The following is a 23,104-nucleotide window of genomic DNA, read 5'->3' on the forward strand; positions in this document are numbered from 1 at the left end:
TACTAGGAAATACAAAGTAAAAATATTTCACCTTTGAAATCTTATGAACTTTTTCTTGTCATTTACTTGTAATTAGGAATTTACTAAATGATATCAAAGTATTAACTGAAATTTGAAAAGTAAATAATTCACTTCCCCTCTATCATAAAATTCAGGGGGCCTATTATTATAATATGAATGGCAAAGTGAAAAGAAGATAGTGTACACATTATGAACTGGAGACACAACAACCAGTACAGATTTTTATAATAACCACATGTAAATATGCTTCTCCCTCACCTTTTTTTTCTTTTTAGGGCTGCACCTGTGGCATATGTAAAATCCCAGGCTAGGGGTTGAACTGGAGCTGCAGTGGGTTAAGCTGTTCTTAACCCACTGAGCCACAACAGGAACTTCACTTTCCCCTTTTTAAAAACATACACAATAAAACATATTAAAGAAACAAAAACAGGGATTCCCACTATGGCGCAGTGGAAACGAATCTGACTAGAATCCATGAGGATGTGGGTTCGATTCCTGGCCTCGCTCAGTGGGTTAAGGATCCAGTGTTGCCACAGGCTGCTGTGTAGGTCACAGATGCAGCTGGCATCCTGTGTTGCTATGGCTGTGGCTGTGGCATAGGCTGGCAGCTGTAGCTCTGATCCAACCCCTAGCTTGGGAACCTCCATATGCTGCAAGTGTGGTCCTAAAAAGCAAAACAAAACAAACAAACAAAAAAACAGGAGCTTCCTGATAGCTGAGCAGGATAAAGATCTGGCATTGTCACTTTTGGGCTTGGGTTGCTGCTGTGGCATGGGTTAAATCCCTGGCTGGGGCATTCCCATCATGGCTCAGTGGTTAAGGAATGTGACTAGCATCCATGAGGACGCAGGTTCAATTCCTGGTCTTGCTTAGAGGGTTAAGGATCCAGCATTGATGTGAGCTGTGGTGTAGGTCACAGACGTGGCTCAGATCCTGTGTGGCTGTGGCTGTGGCTGTGGCTGTGGCTGTGGCTGTGGCTGTGGCTGTGGCTGGCAGCTATAGCTCTGATTTGAGCCCTAGCCTGGGAACCTCCATATGCCACTGGTGCAGCCCTAAAAAAAAAAAAGAAAGAAAAAAAAAATCCCTGGCTGGAAACTTCTGCATGCTATGGATGGCCAAAATAAAAAGAAACAAAAGGAGTTCCAGTCGTGGCACAGTGGTTAACGAATCTGACTAAGAACCATGAGGTTGCAGGTTCGATCCCTGGCCTCGTTCAGTGGGTTGAGGATCCGGCGTTGCCATGAGCTGTGGTGTAGGTCACAGACACGGCTTGGATCCCGTGTTGCTGTGGCTCTCGTGTAGGCAGGCAGCTACAGCTCCAATTGGACCCCTAGCCTGGGAACCTCCATATGCCACGAGTGCGGCCCTAGAAAAGATGAAAAGACAAAAAATAAAAATTAAAATTAAAAAAAAATAAAAAAAAAGAAACAAAAATTTTAAAAAGTCTTTTACCATGAAGTTCCTTCTTGACATCCCAGAGACGTACACAATTTCAATGACTTGGTGACCTTGAAATTAGAACCACTAAGACCATCTCAAATTAGGGCCCCAAAATCTACAGCCTGCAAGCGTTCAATGGAAATGTACATAGCCAATGAAACAATGCTGGCTCATGCAGAACTTAGGTTTGACTATTCATCTATTTTTCTTTAGGACATAAACACAGAGTAGAACTCCAAATTCACCTAGTTTCAGAGGAGGACATACTATAAAATCATGAGAAAAATGTTACACAATTTGTTCTGGCACATGCACGTGGAAGGGACCAAGCTCCTCAGTACATCTCTATTCATAAAGATCCCAGTTGTTTGGATGATATATATCTGCATTCTGGGAAGGCACTTCTACCAATACTATTTTAATAAAGAAGATCTGGGCTATAGTCCAACATGCCACACTATTTCATTATGGAAAAGAGGAGATGTGCATTGATAGTTAATTGATTACAGCTGCTACTCATTATTAGCCCTGACTTCACTCCTAGTAGGACTGTCACCACTTGAGAGAGCATGTTTTAATTTTTCGATCAAAACTACACTGCAGGGATGACTTTAGGTTTCCCAGACCCAGCGTATTATACTCCACACAAGTTTCATGGTAATAGGAAGGGAAAGGAAGCAAAGAGATGGGAAATAAGAAAATCCCAGAAATCATTTAAAGGAAGAAAGACAGTCTTAGAAACTACCTGGGGTAGCTTGGAGCATTCTAGTTATCGAAACAAAAAAACAAAAACAAAAAAACCCAAGAAGAGGTATAGAGAGCCAAGCTAACCAAAGAGCTTTTTCAGAACAGAGAAAGCATTTTTTAAATGGTAAACTAATGGCATTCATAGATAAGAAAATGCTAATGCCCATTTTCAACTGTGAATTTTCCATTCAGATGGTTCGGATGGAATGTATTCATGCACGATGTAACAGAATTCTAATATCTGAAGAAAAAGCTCCACTTCAACACAGCTTCCTTGTAATAATAGAACATTCAGTATTTAGAACTCTGCAAATCTATTTTTCCCTTCCTATAGTTATATAAAAATGTCTAAAATATTCTAAAACTTTAAGTAACTGCTCACGGGAAGTGCTGATCTGCTTAATTAATGAATGGAGAAAGGAATAAAAACAAAGCAATAAACTCTGAAGATTTAAAAAAAAAAAAGTCTTTATTCAGTGGCTTATGGTTTGTATTTGGCTCTCTACTAAACATCTCTCTGCTGATGAACCAGACTGTAGGACAGCAACTCTCTGCTGTTGCTGCCTTCAGGCACATAGACACTCTTTTAAAGGGGTCACCAAACCACAGCTAGTGAGTGCCTGAGGTTTCTTGGACATAACTATCCCGTCAATCTCTTGCTGTTACTCATTAGCTAAGCCTATTGGAATCCAAGGAGCTCTTGGATTAACTGGGTTCAAGATCAAACATCCCACACAATTTACCTAGCATTGTTTTTCCCAATACTAATTTACGTAAAGCCAATTTACAGCTTAAATATGGAAATGCTCCCTGGATTTCAAGATAAAGTACTTCAATTCTACCACAGAGAACTAACACAGTTTAAACGATTATTCTTTCAGAATATTAAAGCATTAATAGTTCATTTAAATTCCTAACGAGAATAAAGATTACAACCTGAAATTAGTTTTCTAGCATTTTAGATAGTCACTTAGACTTTGGCTTTAAAATTTCTATAAAATTCTCAAAGACTGGGAGAGGGAGTAGAAAGCACAGTCAGCAGACAAGTAGGTAACTTCATTAGAAAGGGAAAAAAAAAAGCACCATCTCTAAATGCTATCATGTATAATGATTATAGAAGAAATTCACGAGAATGGCTTCTCCAAAGCTTCAACTTTCCCCATGAACAGACTTTGTACTTACTGTAATGCTCACCTGGTCTCCTGCCAGAACAAATATTTTAATGTAAAATTTAATAAATGGAACTAAAGGTATTATGTCTAATTTAAAATTCCATATTGTGTAAACTATTGATATTAACATAATTGAGTTTGTAAACAATCCATTTGTAGATGCTAACCTTAGACACTGTATTGACCCAAAATATCTAGTGGGGCTCATCTGCAAAATGAAGCATCAATGCCTGGAATTCATTAAAAGTGTTACATGTTTAATTTCTCCTGCCCTACAGCTCCATTGTCTCGTAAAAATTTTCCTTTGATGTCCCCCACTAAAAGAATTAAAGGAATATTGTAATTGAAATGTCATCAATAATTCACAAGACCTCCTCCACAGCAATACATCTGATGAAATATTAATTGAGCTCCACAGACTGACAGTCTGCAGAGGAGCACTTGCCTGTAATTTGAACCACGAGTCCTGATCTTGCTGTAGCTCAGACCTGCCAAGAAGGCAATTATCTGGATGGTCTTGCCCAATCCCATTTCATCTCCCAGAATTCCTCCTGCCTGCTGGCAGTGCAATTCCCACAGCCACCTAACACCTGTCTGCTGGTACCTACAACAACAAACACCAACAAGAAAAAGAAAATGGCAAATGGTGGATAATACAGATCATAACAGAAAGTACTCATGAATTAATCATTTGGCGAGGTTCTAGTACCAGTCAGAGAAACATGCCGGATGTGTGTTTTACATGAGTATTATATTTATAAGGTCATACATTTTTGATTACCTAGGCATAAAATCACAAATTTTTCTTTACAGAACATTAACACATTTCTAATTAAACTGATAGATGGGGTAGTTAGGGACTATTTCATTTCTTTTTCAACATTAGGAATAGCTTAGTAAACAAGCATAAACTTATTATCTTTTATTCAATATCTTTCTAGAAAAAAACCTCAAATATTTTTAGTTATATAAAGGTCCAACAATTTTTCTATGAAAGGACACATAAACATTTACTTTTTCAATCTGAACAGCATCCAAAAGCAGGACAGAAAACACCATGATTTACCTCATATACTGTTGAAAAGTCACTTGCAAATCATAGTATTTTTTATAGGAAAAATTAAATTAAATTTTAAGGCCATTAACAAGTCTGAATAATAGGGCTGCTCACAAAATTAGCACATAACAGATGATTCTGTCACATTACCAGCAGGTTAAAAAAAAATAGTTTAAAGACTCAACAACACAAAGGTCTTTTTATATTTTAAAGAACTTGATTCAGGAACTTTGTCATAGATACAAAAAGGTCAGAGCTATTAAAATTTTAAATAAGGAGTACAGGTCCAAGAGGAATAATACATTCCCCTCTAAAAAGAAAAAAGAGTTGGGATTTGCCTTTCTCTATCAATGGTATTTTAATTCAATAATCTAAAAATTAAGTTAAAAAAGGAATAAGGCAAAAGGAATTTTTGAGAGTAAAAGAAAGATTCAACATCATGGAATGCTATGAAGATTATATACCAAGTTAAAAAAAAATGTAAAGCAAAACACACTTAAAAGACAATGAAATCTGAAGGGTTTTTTTGTTTTTTGTTTTCCAAAAAAAACCCCAAAGCTAATGAGCTGCTCACCTTAAAAGAAGGTGGTTTTGTTGTTGTTTTACTGCCCCAATGTCTACTCTTTAGTACGTGGTACATCTACCTATAATCTCATCGTGGATTTCAGTTCTTGTTAAAATTAGTTTTTATACTCCTCTTAGTAAATATGTTATAATTAACTTTCCCCCAGTATTTTGCAAATCTATTCCACAAGTATGAATCTAGCTATTGCCATGATTATCTATCTTATAAGGAAAACTTTGAGAATTTTGTCACTTAAGTTTGCTAGTTATAATATATACACTGAGTATGCACCCTGGAGGAGAGGATTTAAAAGCCAAACACAGTGAAGTCTAGTATGGATAAAAGATTATTTAATTTGGGATGAAGGAAAAATTCTATTAACACATGGTATATAATCAGAAAATAAAGGCTACCAATCACCAAGGAGGCCTATTGCTAGGGAGGCACCAGACCAGGTGGTTTGGATACAGCCTCACAACCACCCATTTTATGGTTAGGAGATGAAGGCACAGAGGTGAAGTAACTTGCCAAGGGTCACACTGCTAGAAAAAAAAAAAAAAGAACAAGCCAGAACTGAAATCTGGAAAGAACCCCAAAATTCCAAAGTGATTCCACTTTGGAGACAATACTGACCAGCAGTTCTCAACCAGGGGTAAGGGGTGGGGAGCCTATTTTGCCCCCTAGGGGACAATGGCAATACCTAGAGACATTTTTGGTTGTTACAATTGGCAAAGTGCAAATGTTATCCAGTGGGTAGAAGCAAGAGATGCTGTTCAACATCCTACAATGCACAGAATAGTTCCTACAACAACAAATTATTCAACCCAAAATGTCAGCTGTGCTGAGGATGAAAAACCTTGTGAACGAGTTACACTGGACTAATCTCAGCTATGGAAAAAGATGTAGTCCAAAAAGCAAAAAGCTCTCCAAAAAACTGATGTACATTCAGAATCACTAAATTCTAGTCAATCAGCCTCCTTCTACTGAGGTATAGAACAACCATGGGACCAGCTCTTCTGGGAGAAGAGGGGCCAAAATCTCCCAGTGGTCAGTCCAGCGTCTTACCACTATACCACACTGCCTCCACCCAACAGGGATCCAACACCTCTCTCTGTTTGGGGCCAATCACCTTAAAGTGGGAAGAATCTAGAGAGGAAAAATCAAGAAATCATAAAAGGAATAAGAAATGGTGACCAGCATGGTATCTCAAAGGGAGTTAGGACCTCTGGATTCTTGGGACACATTCTCTGTGATTCTAGGCAGAGACAGTGTGCTGGATGCTTCCTCATCCACAAATGTAATTTCCAAGAGTATCCAAACAGATATGACTGTGTGTTTAAGAAGATGATGAACACTGAAGAAATGACTTAAGGAAAAATATCTATTAGGCAGCCCTGTAAGTCATATCACTACATGGAAATCCCCAACCATGACTGGGACATTGTACAAAGATGGCGAAGAGTGGTTCTCTCTTTCCACAGAGGCCCTCAAGGCTGCACCAGCACACTGACTGGCAGGCAGGTATCACCAGGTGAGGACCTGGGTGGCCTGGGTTCTGGCTCCAGCAGTGCCACTAACTGACTCAGGTTCTGTTGCTTTAATTTCCTAATAATAAACACTGTAAAACAATTATATACTTTATTTATTTTATTTTTATTTTTTTTGTCTTTTTTTTTTTTTTGCTATTTCTTGGGCCGCTCCCGCGGCATATGGAGGTTCCCAGGCTAGGGGTCAAATCGGAGCTGTAGCCACTAGCCTACGCCAGAGCCACAGCAACGCAGGATTCGAGCTGCGTCTGCAACCTACACCACAGCTCACGGCAACGCTGGATCGTTAACCCACTGAGCAAGGGCAGGGACCGAACCCACAACCTCATGGTTCCTAGTCGGATTCGTTAACCACTGCGCCTCGACGGGAACTCCACAATTATATACTTTAAATGAAATCCAAGCAATGGAATTCAGTTTTCAGAACCTCTGAAAAAAAAATTACTCTTGAGGGAACGTTAAAGACTTCTACACACTACTGTACAGTAGTAAAAAAAAAAAAAAAAATTACTACACTCTGCATCTCCCATGACCCTTAAGTATCACAAAATAACCACAGATAACTGGTATATCTGGGCATTGTCACATTCACCCAAGACTGCATTTACTAGTATTGGCTAAAAGTAAGGGCCAAGGATTAAATTTTGTCATTTGATAGCCAAATCACACAGTCAAATACATCTGCTGGGCAAATTTGCAAAAAAGAATTTTAAAAGTTAACCATGATCTTGCAGAAAATAGAACTTAAATAGATAAGTGTACCTGCTGACTCCCTTGTGTACAAATATACCCTGTTAATTTCATTCCACAGAGTGAGGTAAATACAGTAAAAATACATCTACAGCTTAAAATTAAATTGGCCTGGCTAAAACTTAATCACGAAAGAAAAATAGAGATTCTACCAATCCTATTATTTTTCTTCATATAGCAGAAGAAAAGGAACAGAAGTTTCATAACATTTATGAAATGTTTAAAATCTTGTTTTTGAGAGATGAAAAATGAAAACAAAATACTTTCCAGGAATGTGCAATTAAGGCAATTAAAAAAAATAACAACCTGTATTTACACCAATTATAGTAGGGTTAATAATCAATACACTGAATCATACGTGCTTGTGGTAGGCAAAGTTTGGTTCTATTAACTGTGAAATTCATTTGCTAGAAAATTCCAAATGTACAGAAAAAATACACATTCAACCTGATTCTTGGGGATATTTGCCAAATCACTTAATACACATGTAGAAGTATCCTGACTTTGTTAAATCAATTTGATCTATAAGCTGGGTATTCCTTTTGCTAGCACAACACTGATACTATTTGGCCTATTTCATAATAAGCAATCACTTTAGAGAAGATGAAGAGTTGCCAATAAATATTGTCTTTATTTACTTTTTCATAGTTAATTTTCATTTGGGAGGAGCAATAAACAGAGTAGCCATCTCTCCAGGCTATAAAATGTCTACAAAAATTACTAGAGAGATTCACGTTTGAACTACGCTCTAGTTCTGTCCAGTATGGCAACCCAACCAAAACACCTCACACCTTTAGGATTTAGCTTTCTTAGGTTTAGTGGGATAAAATAACTGCTACCTTTGTCCCCTCCACCCCAAGAGAAAAATGAATTAAAACTATAATAAAAGCTCTCCGAGAGGAAATATAAAAAGCCTGGTAGTGGTAGACATCTAGGACACATCTTGCACAAGTTTAGGGTATGGCTGACAGCTGAATCTACAGAGGAGATTAAACATAACCGTCTCGAGAAAAGAAGTTCCAATCATGCACCCAACTACAAGTGATAATGCAAGAGACAGAAAGAAGCTATTTAATGGTTTAACTTCCTATATGCATTGAAGAAGCCTTCCTAAAGTACTGTGTTAAGTAAATCCCAGGAAGAATGAGACTGCATTCGTGGGGCTCAGTATTTACATTATCATGGAGACGCACCCAGGCCTTGTAGGCTCCAGGCATGCCTTGATCACGCAGCATCCGGTTATCTGCAGCCCTAGGCCACTTCACATAGGAAACATAGTCAGTTTCCAATAGCAACTCAATCCTGAAGGTGTTTGCTTATATCTTCTCTTTTGATATCAGAATGACATCTACAGAAAATACTTAGAAGTACCTTCAGCCAGCTCAAAAGTATCATACCCTTAGGTACAATATAAGACACTAAGAAAATCATCTCTACACAGTTTTCTACTTCAACATAGAAGTAACCCCCCCCCCATATTGATTTTAATAGGCAACTCTTCTTAATGAATCTGCCTTAAGAAATTAGAGGTTTGGCTCCTTAAAACTGCTAAGAACAACAACAACAAAAAATAACGATGTAGATGGCTTTTAAATGTATTGCTTTCAGTCTGCTGAGATAGGTCCACATAGATTCATCAGTTTACAAACATACCCAATGCACACTTTAGTCAATTTATTATCATCTAATTTTAATGAACAGCATGTGGCTAAAATTTCATTTGACAGTATCTGTACTTGCAATAAATTGCTGCAAGTACCTTAAGGGCCCACAGGTAACTACCATGTAATTCCTAAAATATTAATTTGTACACAATGGCTTGACAACAATATAAAGGAAAGAACACATGGCACATACTTAAAAAGCTTTTTGAACAGAAAACCCGGCATTTTAAAACCTTCATCAAATTCAGCATCGCTTTCCTCAGAATCGTCTTCAAGCTTCAAACACTTCTCTTTGTCCTGCAGCCTCAGTTTATTCCATCTCCTACCATGAAAACAAAAATCATATTTTCATTATTTTAGTTCCCAACCAGATTAAAATAGATAATTCTAAGTAATGCATAGGAAAAAACAAAGTAGGATGGCCTTTCAAGCTTTCTACTGACATCATTACCCAAAATACTGATATTTAAAAAAAAAAAAAAAGACAATTGATTCTCTTTTCCTTCCTCCTCAAATTCAATTCTTATTTGAATTATTATAGCTGCTCTAGAAATATTTCTGTAAGGTCTCATTTCATTATCAAAACTACTCGCTCCTCTCCTGGCATACCCTAAGGGAAAATTTCTCTGCTAGTTCCTAAGATATATGAACTTAATTCTAGAAAAGATTCAGTGAAAATTTCAATATAACTAAATTTATAGATACTAACTGATCTACAGATACTACCTCCAAAATGACAATGTAAGAAAAAATCGATTTTATTTATAATTACTATTTCTGTGCTAAAGATAGGATGGTCGTGGAATAAAACAGCACAATATCTTAAACATAAAGCCAATTTTTCATCAAAATTACTATATGTTAGATTCATATATTGATTACTTAATTGGAGGGAGGCATCCGCAATATAAAAGTACTGATAGTTATACCACTGAGAAAAAAAATGCGTTCACTAAATAAAATCCAAGTTACAAATTTCATATGATGCTTTTCAAACACGAAATAAGATGAACATTTATATTTCAGAAAACTGACGCCATATATGTATAACAGAAGAAATGTCTAAAGATGTGAAAGTCTTAGCAACACGCCAAGATTGTTGGAAAGGTGCAGCCATCTAACTAGATTAATTTTGCACCCACATAACTGTAAGGAACATTCACGTCAAGAGTGGTGGTGGGGGGGGTGTCAATAGCTTCACATTTCTAGTCACTTCCAAACTAAAAGGATGGCTTTTTTAGTATACATGATGCAACTGACACTGAATTTCACAAAATGGTGGAAATGAAATAACGCTGATAAATGCTTTCAAAGTAAAAAACTCACAGGAAGGGAAGGAGAACAGCAACACAAATAAGAAGGTATTTATCTTCCACTGACTATGCAGGAATAATAGGGAAAGTGTGAGGGAAGATCGAGGAGAAAATGGAAGCATAACACTGCACAGGCTGCCTGGTTGTAGGAATGGTATGTTTTCTAGCACCAATTACCAAACCAGCACAGAGGCCAAACACCAGGGCGACAGGCGACCCCGTGCAGGAGCTACTAGAGGACCTTAAAGCACATCCTCTGATAAATTCTTGCCTTGTTGAAAACTTCAACCCTTCAACATAACAAAAGAAAAAGCTAGTTGAGGTTTAATTGTGATCAGTAAGAAAGAACTAGTTGGTGATCTGAAACTGCTTTGGGGAATTAAGAGAACCTATAAATAAGCAATGTTGGTGATTTCCAAAAAACATCCAAGAGAAGAGGTACGATACGGCCAGGTCTAAGGAAACAGCTGTCATATATACCCATAGGTTTAATATGCGACAATCTTTTTATGTAAAAAAATTAATGACCTTTTTGTGCTTAACCTCTGAAGGCAATCTCTTCCTCCTTTTTTTTTTTTTTTTTTTGGTCTTTTTGCCATTTCTTGGGCTGCTCCCGCAGCACATGGAAGTTCCCAGGCTAGGGGCCTAATCAGAGCTATAGCCACCGGCCTACGCCAGAGCCACAGCAACGCAGGATCCGAGCCGCATCTGTGACCTATACCACAGCTCACGGCAACGTCAGGTTCTTAACCCACTGAGCAAGGCCAGGGATCAAACCCACAACTTCGTGGTTCTTAGTCGGATTTGTTAACCACTGAGCCACGACAGGAACTCCTATTTGTATTTTTCTTTCTTAAAAATCATCACCATGAAGTTAATGAAATGAAGTACCTCCAAGTGGCTGTAACAGTCTTTGCTACTCTTCTAAGTTTCTCATTGCCTACAAATTTAATATAATAGTATACAGTAGTGGTTCTCGACCAAGGGCAATCTGGCCATCCTCCTTGGGCAACCCCTGCCCACCCCCCCACACCTACCCCAGGGTAATGTGACAATGTCCGGAGATGTATCTGGTTATTACAACTGCTGAGAGGGTGGGGGGACACACTACTACTACTTAGCAGGTGGAGGCCAGGATGCTGCTAAACATCATACAATGTCCAAGACAGTCCTCCACAACAAAATGTTACATGGTCTCAAATGCCAATAATGCCAAAGCTTTCTCTCCTTGTGGAAAAATCACAAAAACTACCCCAGCCACTTAAAAATACTTCAATATTTTGGCAGGAAGAAAAAGAAAAACACCAGAAGATGCTGACTTCATTAAGTGTGGCACAACAAAGTCAAATAGTTTACCTAAACAGTATCATACATTAAAATTCATTGATAAATGACAGCTATTTCCTTAGACTTAGCCAGTTAGTCTTTATGGCTATTAAATCTACCACCACATCACTCTGCTTCATCAGGGTTTCACCTTCCCCCATCTCCCTCCCTCCCTCCTAAAATATACAGGCACCATGTCACCACAGAACACACAGCACCTAGGAAACCACAGAAGCCACTACAGAAATGATTGCATTCCAGTGCCTTCCGATTCATAAAGAAAGATGAAAAGAGACGAATGTTTATTTCACTTGGCTAAAAGATGACTGAAGGTGGTGGGGAAAAATCATTATTGCCTACAAGTATTTGTATCACTGTGAAGACAAATCGCCCCAGTAGAATCGTATACGCATATTAAAGACAGAGAATACCAGGGTTAGAAAACCACAGCATGTGTAGTACAGGCTGAGAGATCCTTCTGTTATATACAGCAGTAATTCTATCCCATCCCAGATGCCACCAGGGTCTTCAAGTTGCTTTCTTTACTGTGCTTACTTGCTGGTCCTATAGCCTGGCGGGCTGAGTGATATGTCCAGCCAGCAGGTGTAAAAGGGGACTCTGTGCTATGAATAAAGTGGGTCTGACACATGCAATGAGCACAGGCCCAAACTCACAGACACAGACAGCTCTGGAATCAAATCCCACCTGTCATGTATTAGCATTTTAGCCCTCAGCGAGTAACTTAACCTCTTTGGCCTCTAAGTTTCCTCAACTCTGGAAGGAAGAAGAAGGATGAAGAAGGAGATGGGAAGACAAAGAGCATCTACTTCGTTGGATTTGGGGGAGGATTAAACAGATGCCACATGTAAAGCACTTAACCAAGAACATAAAAGTGTTCAATGAATTAATATTCTGTTATATACTATGGTACTTACTGACTGAAAACCTCACATAACCCTGAGTGAACTATTACTATGTTCACTTAGAAAGAAAGAGGCATTATATAGTCCCATACAAGCTGCCTGTGATAACGCAACTCACCACAAGTGTTTGACAGAATTTCTGAACATGTACATTTGAACAAACTGTGACAATCTGTCAAATGGATGCTCAGTAAATTATAATGAGTAATATCATCACTCAATATCATAAGTAAAGACACCTAGGCATTAGATGGTATCTGCTGGAAGAGCTCCATTCGAAAGTTCTATAACATATTTGTAAACAGTAAATTGTCATGAAGTATGGCCAACCTTCATACAATAGTAACAAAAAGATAGCTACAGAATGACATAAAATTAGTTGGGGGGGTGGGCCAAAATTAAGATTTGGGCCCAAGGGATCTGAAATCTTAAAAACTAGCAATGACTTCAAGATGTCTAAATTCTGTTATTTCAATAAAGAAGCTTGGAGTTCCCTTCATGGCTCAGCAGTTAATGAACCCAACTAGGATCCATGAGGTTGCAGGTTCGATTCCCGGCCTCGCTCAGTGTGTTAAGGATGTGGCGTTGCTGTGAGCTGTGGTATAGGTTGCATACGCGGCTTGGGTCCTGTGTTGCTGTGGCTGTGGCGTAGGCTGGCAGCTGTAGCTACAATTCAGCCCCTAACCTGGGAACTTCCATATGCCTCGGGTGCAGCCCTAAAAAGCGAAAGCAAGCAAGCAAGCAAGCAAGCTAGATAACTGACCTTAAAGGTGGGAGAGGGCAGTAAGAAATCCAATATTTACATTTTTTGGAAAAGAAATAACTTCATGTTTTCTATCCTCTCATTTTAAAAGAGCCACACACGTTAAGAGTCACAGCTGCAGCCACATAAAACCAAGCAGGCCTGGTGTGCACTGGCAGGGCTGCCAACTCCCCACACGACTGCCACACTCAGCCCGCTGCTGACTCTGCTGGCAGTGAGTCAGAGGAGAACCCAGCAATAACATAAACTTACAATTCCAATCAGATGCAGGCAGGGAAAATGCTCCTTGGCTTTGCCACATTCACTCAGGAATGAGGACCTGGCCCAGGCTGTGGGGCCTGGGGCTGATATTGCAATGATGATCTATCAGGAGTACTCGGACCCAGGGCCAGACTGCAAGCAACACGGTACAGCACATGCAGCTGAACGGCACCAGGCACAATACTTCCTTCAGGTGTAACAGTATTTCCTTCTGTTGTAACCTACCGGCATGCCCTGTCCATGGAACCCTGAGAATACACCTCAGAAGTTAGTTTATTGTCAAAGGGGAATTTCCAGCATTCCAAAGATGTTCAAAAGCCTAAGCAGGAAAGCCCAGCTAGCTGCCATGATGCCATACCTCACAGCCTCCTCATCTATGTGCGTCTGCAAGCCCTATAGTGGCCCGAACCTCCCCCACCACCCACCTAACACCCCCCACATACCTGTGGACCCTTCAGACCTCCGCCCAAGTAGCACCTGTGGAAGAAGAAGCCTTCCCTGACCTCCATCCAGTCCTCCAGGTGCCTGCCCAATCCACAGCACCTTGGGCACATGTGGTGTCTCCACAAGAATGTTAGCATCTACTCGAGTGTGAGCATCATCTGAAATCCACATCTGTCTCCCTTTTAGACTGGGGGCCATTTGAGGTCAGAGACTGTCTCGGTCATTTTCATATCTCTGGAGACTAGTATAATGCCTGCCTTCCTAGAGGCTTGATAAATGCTGATGGAATGAATGAATGAGGTTCAGAATTTAGGGATAAGGATGACACCAGGGATAGAGAAGCACTGCCTAAAAATGGTTCCTCAGAAATGGGTCCAGGAAATGTTCTAGTCTATATTCTCCACAGCCGACCTCCTGCTGCCTTTCCTACCCCTTCTGCACGCCTGACTTTAACGTACCACTCCAAGCTATAGTCACTGCATAAACATAGCTAGGGGCCTCTACCAAGAATGAGGCATGGCAAAGGGGGACTGCAAACTCAGAGATTTTTAATTTAGAATTTTATAAAGGCGGGGGGAAGGAAAGGACGGTAAGCTCATTACAGAGAGTGACAAAATTTTGCAAGTTACTTCCAAGTCCTGACTTCTGTTTTTTGGGTTTCTCAGCAGATTCGCTTTGCAACAAGACTGGGTTTTGCACACCAGCTGAGGGGAAGAAATCAGGAATCCTGAGTTTGGGTCCAAGCCTCCCTAGGACCAGGTGGGAAAAGCTGGGCAAAAGATTCAACTTTTTATGAAAGAATTCATCTTCTAGCAGAGGAAAAAAAAGAAGTTTTACTAGCCCTAAACTAGATTCACATTACTAGAAAGGAAATGTTTCTAGTGTTCCCACTTTCATCTTTTTCTTTAATCCATACATGTAATAGTCACAGCTGCAACCAAATAAAATGAAGTGCCTGTTATTTGCTGGGAGGTTTTCTATCTCCTACAGTCCCTCAGACTCCAGTGGCAGCCGTTAGAGGAGAACTCAGGGGAAAAAAGGCGCACATGTAAGATACCCGCTGAGAAAGGAAACTGGATGCAGGCAGAGAGCTACATGACAGGTCTATAACAAATAAGAGGAGGTCCAAACTTCAGAAACAGCAGGTGACGCCACTGCATTTGTCTCTGCGACCACAAAATGAGCCAAATAATAGGTTCTTATAGGATTAAAGGAGACAACATATGTACTATATACCCTTTGGAAACTTTTTAATACTACACATGTCAGTTACCACCTTGTAATTATTGGCAGGAGATTATACCAAAAAGTAAAGTTGAGAAATTTTAGTTAACTGTAGGTTAAATACAAATGAAAAGTAACAAATGTCAAAACACCTATTATAATCTTGGGTAGGCAGAAGGTTAAGTGCAGCCCCAAGTCTAGAAGGCTGCCAGGCCTGTACTATTAGCCAAGATCGAGGTTATCACAGTTGCTCTGAGCAACACGTCCCACAAACAGTGCAGGAAGGAGTGTGGAAATCAAGCCTTATAAGGCACAAGAGAAGGATCCACAGCACTGACCTCAGAACAGAAAGAACTGTAAGAAGGCAAAGTTCTTGACCTACCCACACTCAGAGCCAATGAGCAGACTGTGAGGCTGGAAGAATGCCCCCCTGGGTAGATGTCTAGTGCCCCCTAGTGCATTCGAAGGAGAAATAATTTTTTATTTCTCCCCAATTAGTGATAATGTACTTAGAGTCATATAGAAATTTAATCAGTAAGTGGACCTTAATCATATTTTTTAAAAAGTACGAAAGGTTAAGAAAAAGCTAGCATCAACCAAACTAAGTTTATAAGAGCTAATGAGTTGGAGGTGGATATTAACACCAATTGTCAAAGTGCTTTTTACCTTGGAAAAGAGGTCACCTCTTCATATTTATCAATATTTATACAGGCTCTTCTTCATGGTTCTCAGAGACCCTCTTACTGGCTTGATGGAATCTTTATAGTAAATGTTTTACCTAGTGGGCATTTAAATAGTAAGACCAGTGAATATGTATTGAATGTCTGATGTTTGCCCAATATCTTAGGTGTTTACCTTTCCCCCTTGAAGAAGGTAATGGTAAGATCCCCGTTTTACAGGTGCAAAGATAGACAAGATCTCATAGCTACTAGGTGGGACTTGGGCATCCTGATTCCCTGGCCTGTGACTTCTAACCCCTATGTCTCCTTAGGTATCACTGGCTAGCTCTGGACATGCTGTGTTTTGAAATTATTTATACATATGTATTATGTATGTGGTTTTTTTTTAATTTAGAGTTGAAGTAATAACAAGGAATAGTCATTGATGAGCCCTGTGTGCTGGGCACTGTTTTAAGTATTTATATGAGTTGAATAATTTCATCCTTACAACCCTGAGACACATACTATTCCTAGTCCCAGTTAAAGAAAGGCAGGCAGGGAGAGGCGGAGTAGCCTACCAGAGATCACCAATGTGAGGCTTCAAACCCAGGGTCTGTGCTCCTCACTGTTGCATAATCTTGCCTCTCAAAAAGCATTTTCAAACTTCCTAAAACCACCCCCATCCTCATAGTACCAGCCAAAAGGTCAATAATCACCTCTTTAAATGCTATACAATGAAAACAACTGTAACAGAGCAAATCAAATGCTAAAGTGTCAATTCAAATTTGTCTCAGAAAATATCAGTGCTAAGGCCTGAGGAGGGGGGAGATGGCCTCCATGTCTGTACAAGAGCATGGTTCTTCCCCACCCTGATTCCGGGCATGGCGAGTCAAAACTCACTTGCCGCCAGACACCTGCCGACTTTTCCAAGTTAACAGTAAGCTCAGCATGGCAGTTCTTGTGACTACACATAATCTGGGCTGCACAAAAACATAAGATACACTTAATACCAGACAAACCAATATACAGGCAGACCTCAGAGCTACTGCAGGTTCCGTTCCAGACCACTGCCACAAAGTGAATATTGCAAGAGAACTAGTCACGTGAAGTTTGTGGTTTCCCAGTGCATGTAAAAGTTATGTTTACACAGTACTGTAATCTATTATGTGTGCAATGTTATGTCTTTAAAAAGCAATGTACATACCTTAATTAAAAAATACTTTATGGCTAAAAAAATGCTAACCATTACCTAAGGCTTCGGAGAGTCATAATCTTTCTGCAAGAGTAACATCAAAGATCACCAATCACAGATCACCACAACAATTATAGTAATAACAAAAATGTTTGAAATATTGTGAGAATTACAAATATGATCGAGATACAAAGTGAGCATCTGCTATGGGAAAAATGGCAAAGACAGACTTGCTTGAGGCAGTGTTGCCAGAAAGCTTCAATTTTTAAAAATCACAGTATCTGTGAAATGTGATTAAACAAAACGATAAAAGGAGGTGTGCCTATACTCAAATGCCTACACCAATCCACACAAAAGGCAAAGAATACCTATTAATAGGAATTGCAATAGGATCTTAGTAGCCTGAGATCATGTATTGATAAAATGAACACACCCTCCTGAAAATTTCAAGGAAGTCACATATTTTGCTGCTTGAAATTCACAACTGACCTTACTGCTCTGTTTTCATTTTTACATCACAAGGGCCACCGAGGTCTATAGCGACTATGAGGGGAAAAGTCACATATCATACAGTTAAATCATTCTTAATACAGGGTGAAATTCAAATCTTGGGATCATGCTCCACTTACTGCAATATCCATGAAAGAAATTCTACAACAGAAGCACAGTGAGTACAATCTGATTTTTAAAAATACATTCAAGGCACCAAGCTGGGTATTTAATATAGTTTGCATTTCTGTAGTGCAATAGGTTTTCTATTTCAGACAGCCAAGAATCCCTTACAGATTAGTCTAATTTGCTAAATTGAGATACTCGGTGTTTTACTTTTCTTATCTGCCTTTTTATGGTCTATCTGGGCAGACTTAATTGGCACATCTGAGCAGATGAAATACCCTCAGTTAGGAGTCCAGATCTCACTGAGTAAATTAAGACTGATGCAGACAATTATGCACTGGAGCTGAGGATGAGAGGTGTGTGCAGAGCATGAAGCAGAATTAGTCTCCATTTGTGTCTCAGCTTCATCATTTAAAAGAAGCCAAGATGCTCTCTAAGAAAACTCCTTAAGGGAGTTAACTTTTTCTTCTTTCTTTACAATACAGATTCCTAGAAGAGAAAAAAAAAAAAAAAAGAACACAGGTTTATTTTTTGAGAAATTAACTCCCAGAAACTGATAACAAGAACAATCTTTAAATAATTTAGGTTTCTGGATCAAATCTAGACTAAACTTTAATTAAATTCAGATTTTTTTAGAGATACCTGGGTCTTTTAAAAAAAATGTATAAACAAATCAAGGTCTACAGAGTAATTTGGCCTTTGCCTAAGTGTGACCTCAATCCATGCAAAGATCCAACTGCAGGATAAACATGGGACAAGAGCAGTGCAAAGGGAAGGGCTCTAGGCAAAGGATGAAAAGAGGCTCCATGAGAACAACAGAATGGAGACAGAGCATCTGGTGTGTGGTTCGAGGACACAGGGGCTGTAGCAGCATTTCAAGCAAGGCATGGGACCACAGCAAAGTAGCACTGGTGCCCATCAAGAGACAGGAGGAATCAGTCACTGAGGCCATGGTCTTCTGAGTCCACTGCATCTGTCCATGCTGACAGACCACCCCGTCTTGACTCAAACCATCAGCAGACCTCTTGCCCTTCCTCAGGCCTCTCCACTTACTGCTATCCTGGGCAGCTGACTTCAGCTTTCTCGCTTTAGTTCCTATCTCCTATGGTGTGTGAAGCCTGAACCAATGACCCACACAAAGTGAAGCACTGCCAGGTGGTGAGCACTCGGTGTCAGCTCTCTTTGTTCTCATACAACCTCCTCCCATCCCCCATGGATGCCACCCCTGGTTGGGACCAAATTTCCAAATCCAAGAGACTTTTTTCAATGTTTACCCCCCTTGGCTTGACCCCTCTCAGCATATGAAAATACTGAAGATGCATATATACAGCCAGACCCTCCAAATTAGGATCCAACTCTCCCCTGGCCACAGAAGCCTCAATGCTCAAGGGAGAGGGCAAGGAAAATACTGTTTTCCCAGATGATCAAGCCTTGCAGAGGCTTAAAAGATATTCTGTACGATTTACACAATACATGGACCCATCCAATCTTTTTAACTCGGAGTTATTCACATTAAATAAAGTAAAATATGAGACAGAAAAGCTTCTAAGGTCAAAAATGTGCTAAAAACTAGTTGCATCAACAGGCTTCATGACTAAGATTCAAGTTACACCACACCATGAGGCAAATTCTATTCCCATCCACACCAGACTTGTCAGGTTTTCCAGACTCACCCCCAATCTCTCTAAATTATCCAGTTGGCTTCAGTTGGGATTTAGTTTTCCAGTCCAGGGAGGTAGCGGCAGCTATGTCCTGATTTTTGGCACCACCTTGTGGCCATATCTACATATTGCCCATTCTACCCAATTCTATAAATGACAGGAAACTGACATTTACACAACTCTGTCCTGACTTCAAATCCCAGCTCTTACACAGGGAGATGATGGGCAAGCTGATCAACTGGAAAGGACCAAGATAAACCGTCTGTACAGCCTACTATAATTATAACAATGGAAAGATACATACACAGGGGATCAAAGACTGGAATGAAATGTAGAAAAATAACCCAAAAAATAACCCCAGAGGTGTGAGTAATTGTTTAATCTTAATATGATCTTAATATTATCATAGTTTCGCTATTTTAACCCAAGGAATTCTCAGAAATGAAAGGTGGGGGTTACAGTGTGGAATGCCTTCAAACTATTCGGAAGTACCAACTCAAGTCAATGTCAGGCTGTGATCTCAGGGGCTTGGCCCGAAGTGCCAGATAATCTGAGGCACCACCTACTGAAGAGCCTGTTTCTGAAGTCTTCTGTGTTTCACTGACTGAGGACTGGAGTGGGGCGGCACTGATTTATTCCAGCAGCAATACCAAGCTAACTTTGGGCTACAGCTGAGCTTACATTCTCAAACCTGAACACACCTACCAACAATTCTAACCTCCTCCAACGTTTCCTAAATGGGAACAAGGTTTCCTAGGATGATGAAGAATGCCACCAACCTCATCTCAGAATTAGTGGGAGCTCAGTCAAAGCACAAGTGTGGTGCCTCCCCTTCCAGGCAGAGCCTCAGAGATGCCCCCCAGGTGATTCTGAAGCACACACTCTCATAAGAACCAGATGGTGTATTACATACAGCACTGAGCTGAATAAACTGATCCCAAAGTTCCTTCTCAGGCCCTCTCTTATGTAAACACACTTGTGCAGGGTACATAAAAGAGGATTTTAGGGAAAATCATATACAAACTGAATCTGCTAAAAGCTATAGCCTCATAAAGGAAAAGGGTATATAAAAATCAACTTCTATACAAGTAGTTCCCAAACTTGACAGTACATCAGAATCATCTGGGAAAGCCTTTTTAAATTACCGCCTGGCAGCCCCACGTACACTTCTTGTAGCAGTACCCCCATGGTGGGACTCCCAGTGATTCGGCAGAATGAGCCTATGGCCTGGGGGGTCTTTGCTTTATAAAAGTCTATGCTCATTGCCAAGGAAATACAGCTGTTAGGTTAGCACTTAAACACCAATGGCTGGCAAATGGAAATAGAAGGAAGAGCTTCAGGGTATGGGTTTAGGTCAAATTATAAACACTCACCCTGGTCATACCAGCAGGAGACAGCACTTATTTGGATTGCATCCTCTCACTTAGGGTGTCACTGACCTACCCTCCAAGTCTGACCCAAGCAGTGCTCACCGCTGCTGGGAAATAGGCAAGAGTTGGTGACATTTTTTTGTGTTGTATCTTAAGGTCGGCAAACAGCTGGCATGAATGCTGCCGCTTCCCCCTGCTGACCCCGTGCCATGGTAGACATCACCAAGGAACTGGCACTCCTTCCCAGGGCAGGCAAAGGCCGCAGTATCCCCTGAAGAGATTACCACTGCCCAAGGTGGGAGGTGGCTGGCAAGGTGAGGGCTCGTGCCCTCCCTGTCCTAAAGTGGACAGCTCAGAAACCAGACCTCTCTGCAGACCACAGCCACCACACCAATAGCCAAGGGAATCCAAATGAGACCCCTGAGGAAACAAAGTGCCTCCAAAGTAGGTATTTCCCTGTTCAATGACGCACTTGAAGTTTGGGAGTTTTTAACCTGCATCCTAAGTCCACCTCAACATATCTGAACTACATACCAGACCCTGTGCTGGGATGAACCTCCTCCACAAAATCTTCCCCATATACTTCAGTCCAATTTCATTCTTCCCTTCACACTGGTTAGGTCCTATTTATGCCCACATCCCCTAAAAGAGAGCCAATTCCTTGCAGGAAGCCCTAGAGGCCAGTCCTAGAATGGAGATGCACATTCATGCAGTGAGAGCAGAGACAAGCAATGAGGTTGACCTCATATCTGAACTGGGAAATGAATCAATGACACTGAGGGAACCAGGACTGTCTACCTCTGATGACCTGGCAGGGAAAGGTGCACAAATGAGACATTTGGTCTTCTAGGCCACTCTGGGCTGCCCGGGCTGTCTGGACTGGATGAGCTAAGTGATATGTATGTACTCACCAGGGACACATGTCACTCAACACTGTGTTATTTCTATTAAGTGTTTGGCTCCTGGAGCTCCCAGACCCTCACTTTCTAAATCAGCAATGGATTTTAAGGAAGACCTTGCAACTGAGAGCCATACTCTAGTGGAAATTTAAGCACCACAAAACTAAGATAAAAAACAATGGATGCTTTGTAAGATCTGTTAGCACTGACATGAATAAGAACCGACAGAATATTTGCTTCTAAGAAGTGGCTCATCCATCATGGTACATTATCAGAGGTATGAAAATCAGGGAACACCACTAAGGAGACAGCCTCCAAATGTAATTGGATGGAGAAGAAAGCAGGATAAAAATGTGGGAAAGGCAAAATACACAGGCAGTTTAAAAGATGGTTAAAATTTCCAAGACTGATCTGAAGCCTTGAGCTAAGTCAAAGAAAACAGGACCACAGATGCTATTACCCAGATCCAAAAAACATTAGGCTGTAGAAAAGGCTTGACAAGAAATTCCCACGGAGCTAAAACCAAAGATACCTAGTTAGAACTAATCTAGAGATAATAAAACCTAAGACTCCCTAGTTGAGAGACTAAAGAGGATGAGATGTCTAGGAGTCACCCACTTTTATTTCTAAGAGTTCAAAACAGCGTTATAATTAAAAGGGTTATAACCAACACATATTTAAGTTCAAAAGGTACCTAACCTGTATACATTCCTAAATTTTAACCATTAGGAAAAACTCATTTTCTATGTTGTAATATATATGCATATGGGGCTTTATTCTGATCATCCATCATCAAACCACTGCGAAGATAAGAAATCCTTAAGCCTTTTTCCTCACTGAAGAGAATACCACTGCAATTTCAATCTGTCTACCAAGATCAAAAACAAGATATAACAAAATATACAGTGACTGGCAGTTTTAAAATATTAACATACTTCTCAATCCTGATCATTTTATTTTCTTTTAACATCCCCCAACCCAAAGAGTACCGAAGGAGATGTAGTATAAACACTTTGATGTGGCTATCTGCAGTTAACAACTGCCCTAATAACTGTAGATATAAAATTTTAAGAGCTAGTATTTTGGTAGTAATTAGAGTTATTGATATTTCCAAAATTCATTTGAGATTTTACTATAACTTTAGCAAAAAAAAAACAAAAACAAAAAAACTGGCTTCTATTATGGCTTTGGAAATAACAGTTTTACAATCTTAACATTATTAAGAAAAACTTATTGCCATGAATTTAAACTTAACCCATATTTAAAAATCAATCAAAATAAATTGCTCTTGATCAAAGTACTGATATACTTAAAATATATTTAACATTGACTCAATTTAATGGGAAGAATATTCACTCCATTTATGATCAATATGTTGAAATTAACACTTTATTAATTCTCTACACTGGTTAAGAAAAAGACTAACGCCACTCACTGTTCAACAGTATTGAGCAATACCCCTCAGACAACCTTACAGATATTAAATGTGCA

General features: G+C 39.9%; 1 protein-coding gene across 1 annotated transcript in view; it reads right to left on the minus strand.

Annotated features, from left to right (window-relative positions):
- Positions 1-23,104, minus strand: part of ERCC6 (ERCC excision repair 6, chromatin remodeling factor) — a 76,712-nt gene that overhangs the window by 35,403 nt on the left and 18,205 nt on the right. The window contains exons 6-7 of the mRNA XM_047760512.1: positions 9,157-9,285; positions 3,826-3,984 (exon numbers count right to left, since the gene is read on the minus strand). Of these exons, the coding sequence (XP_047616468.1) occupies positions 3,826-3,984; positions 9,157-9,285 (288 nt within the window). The remainder of the gene's footprint in view (positions 1-3,825; positions 3,985-9,156; positions 9,286-23,104) is intronic.

The sequence above is a fragment of the Phacochoerus africanus genome, chromosome 15 (assembly GCF_016906955.1).
Source record: "Phacochoerus africanus isolate WHEZ1 chromosome 15, ROS_Pafr_v1, whole genome shotgun sequence".
Lineage (NCBI taxonomy): Eukaryota > Metazoa > Chordata > Mammalia > Artiodactyla > Suidae > Phacochoerus > Phacochoerus africanus.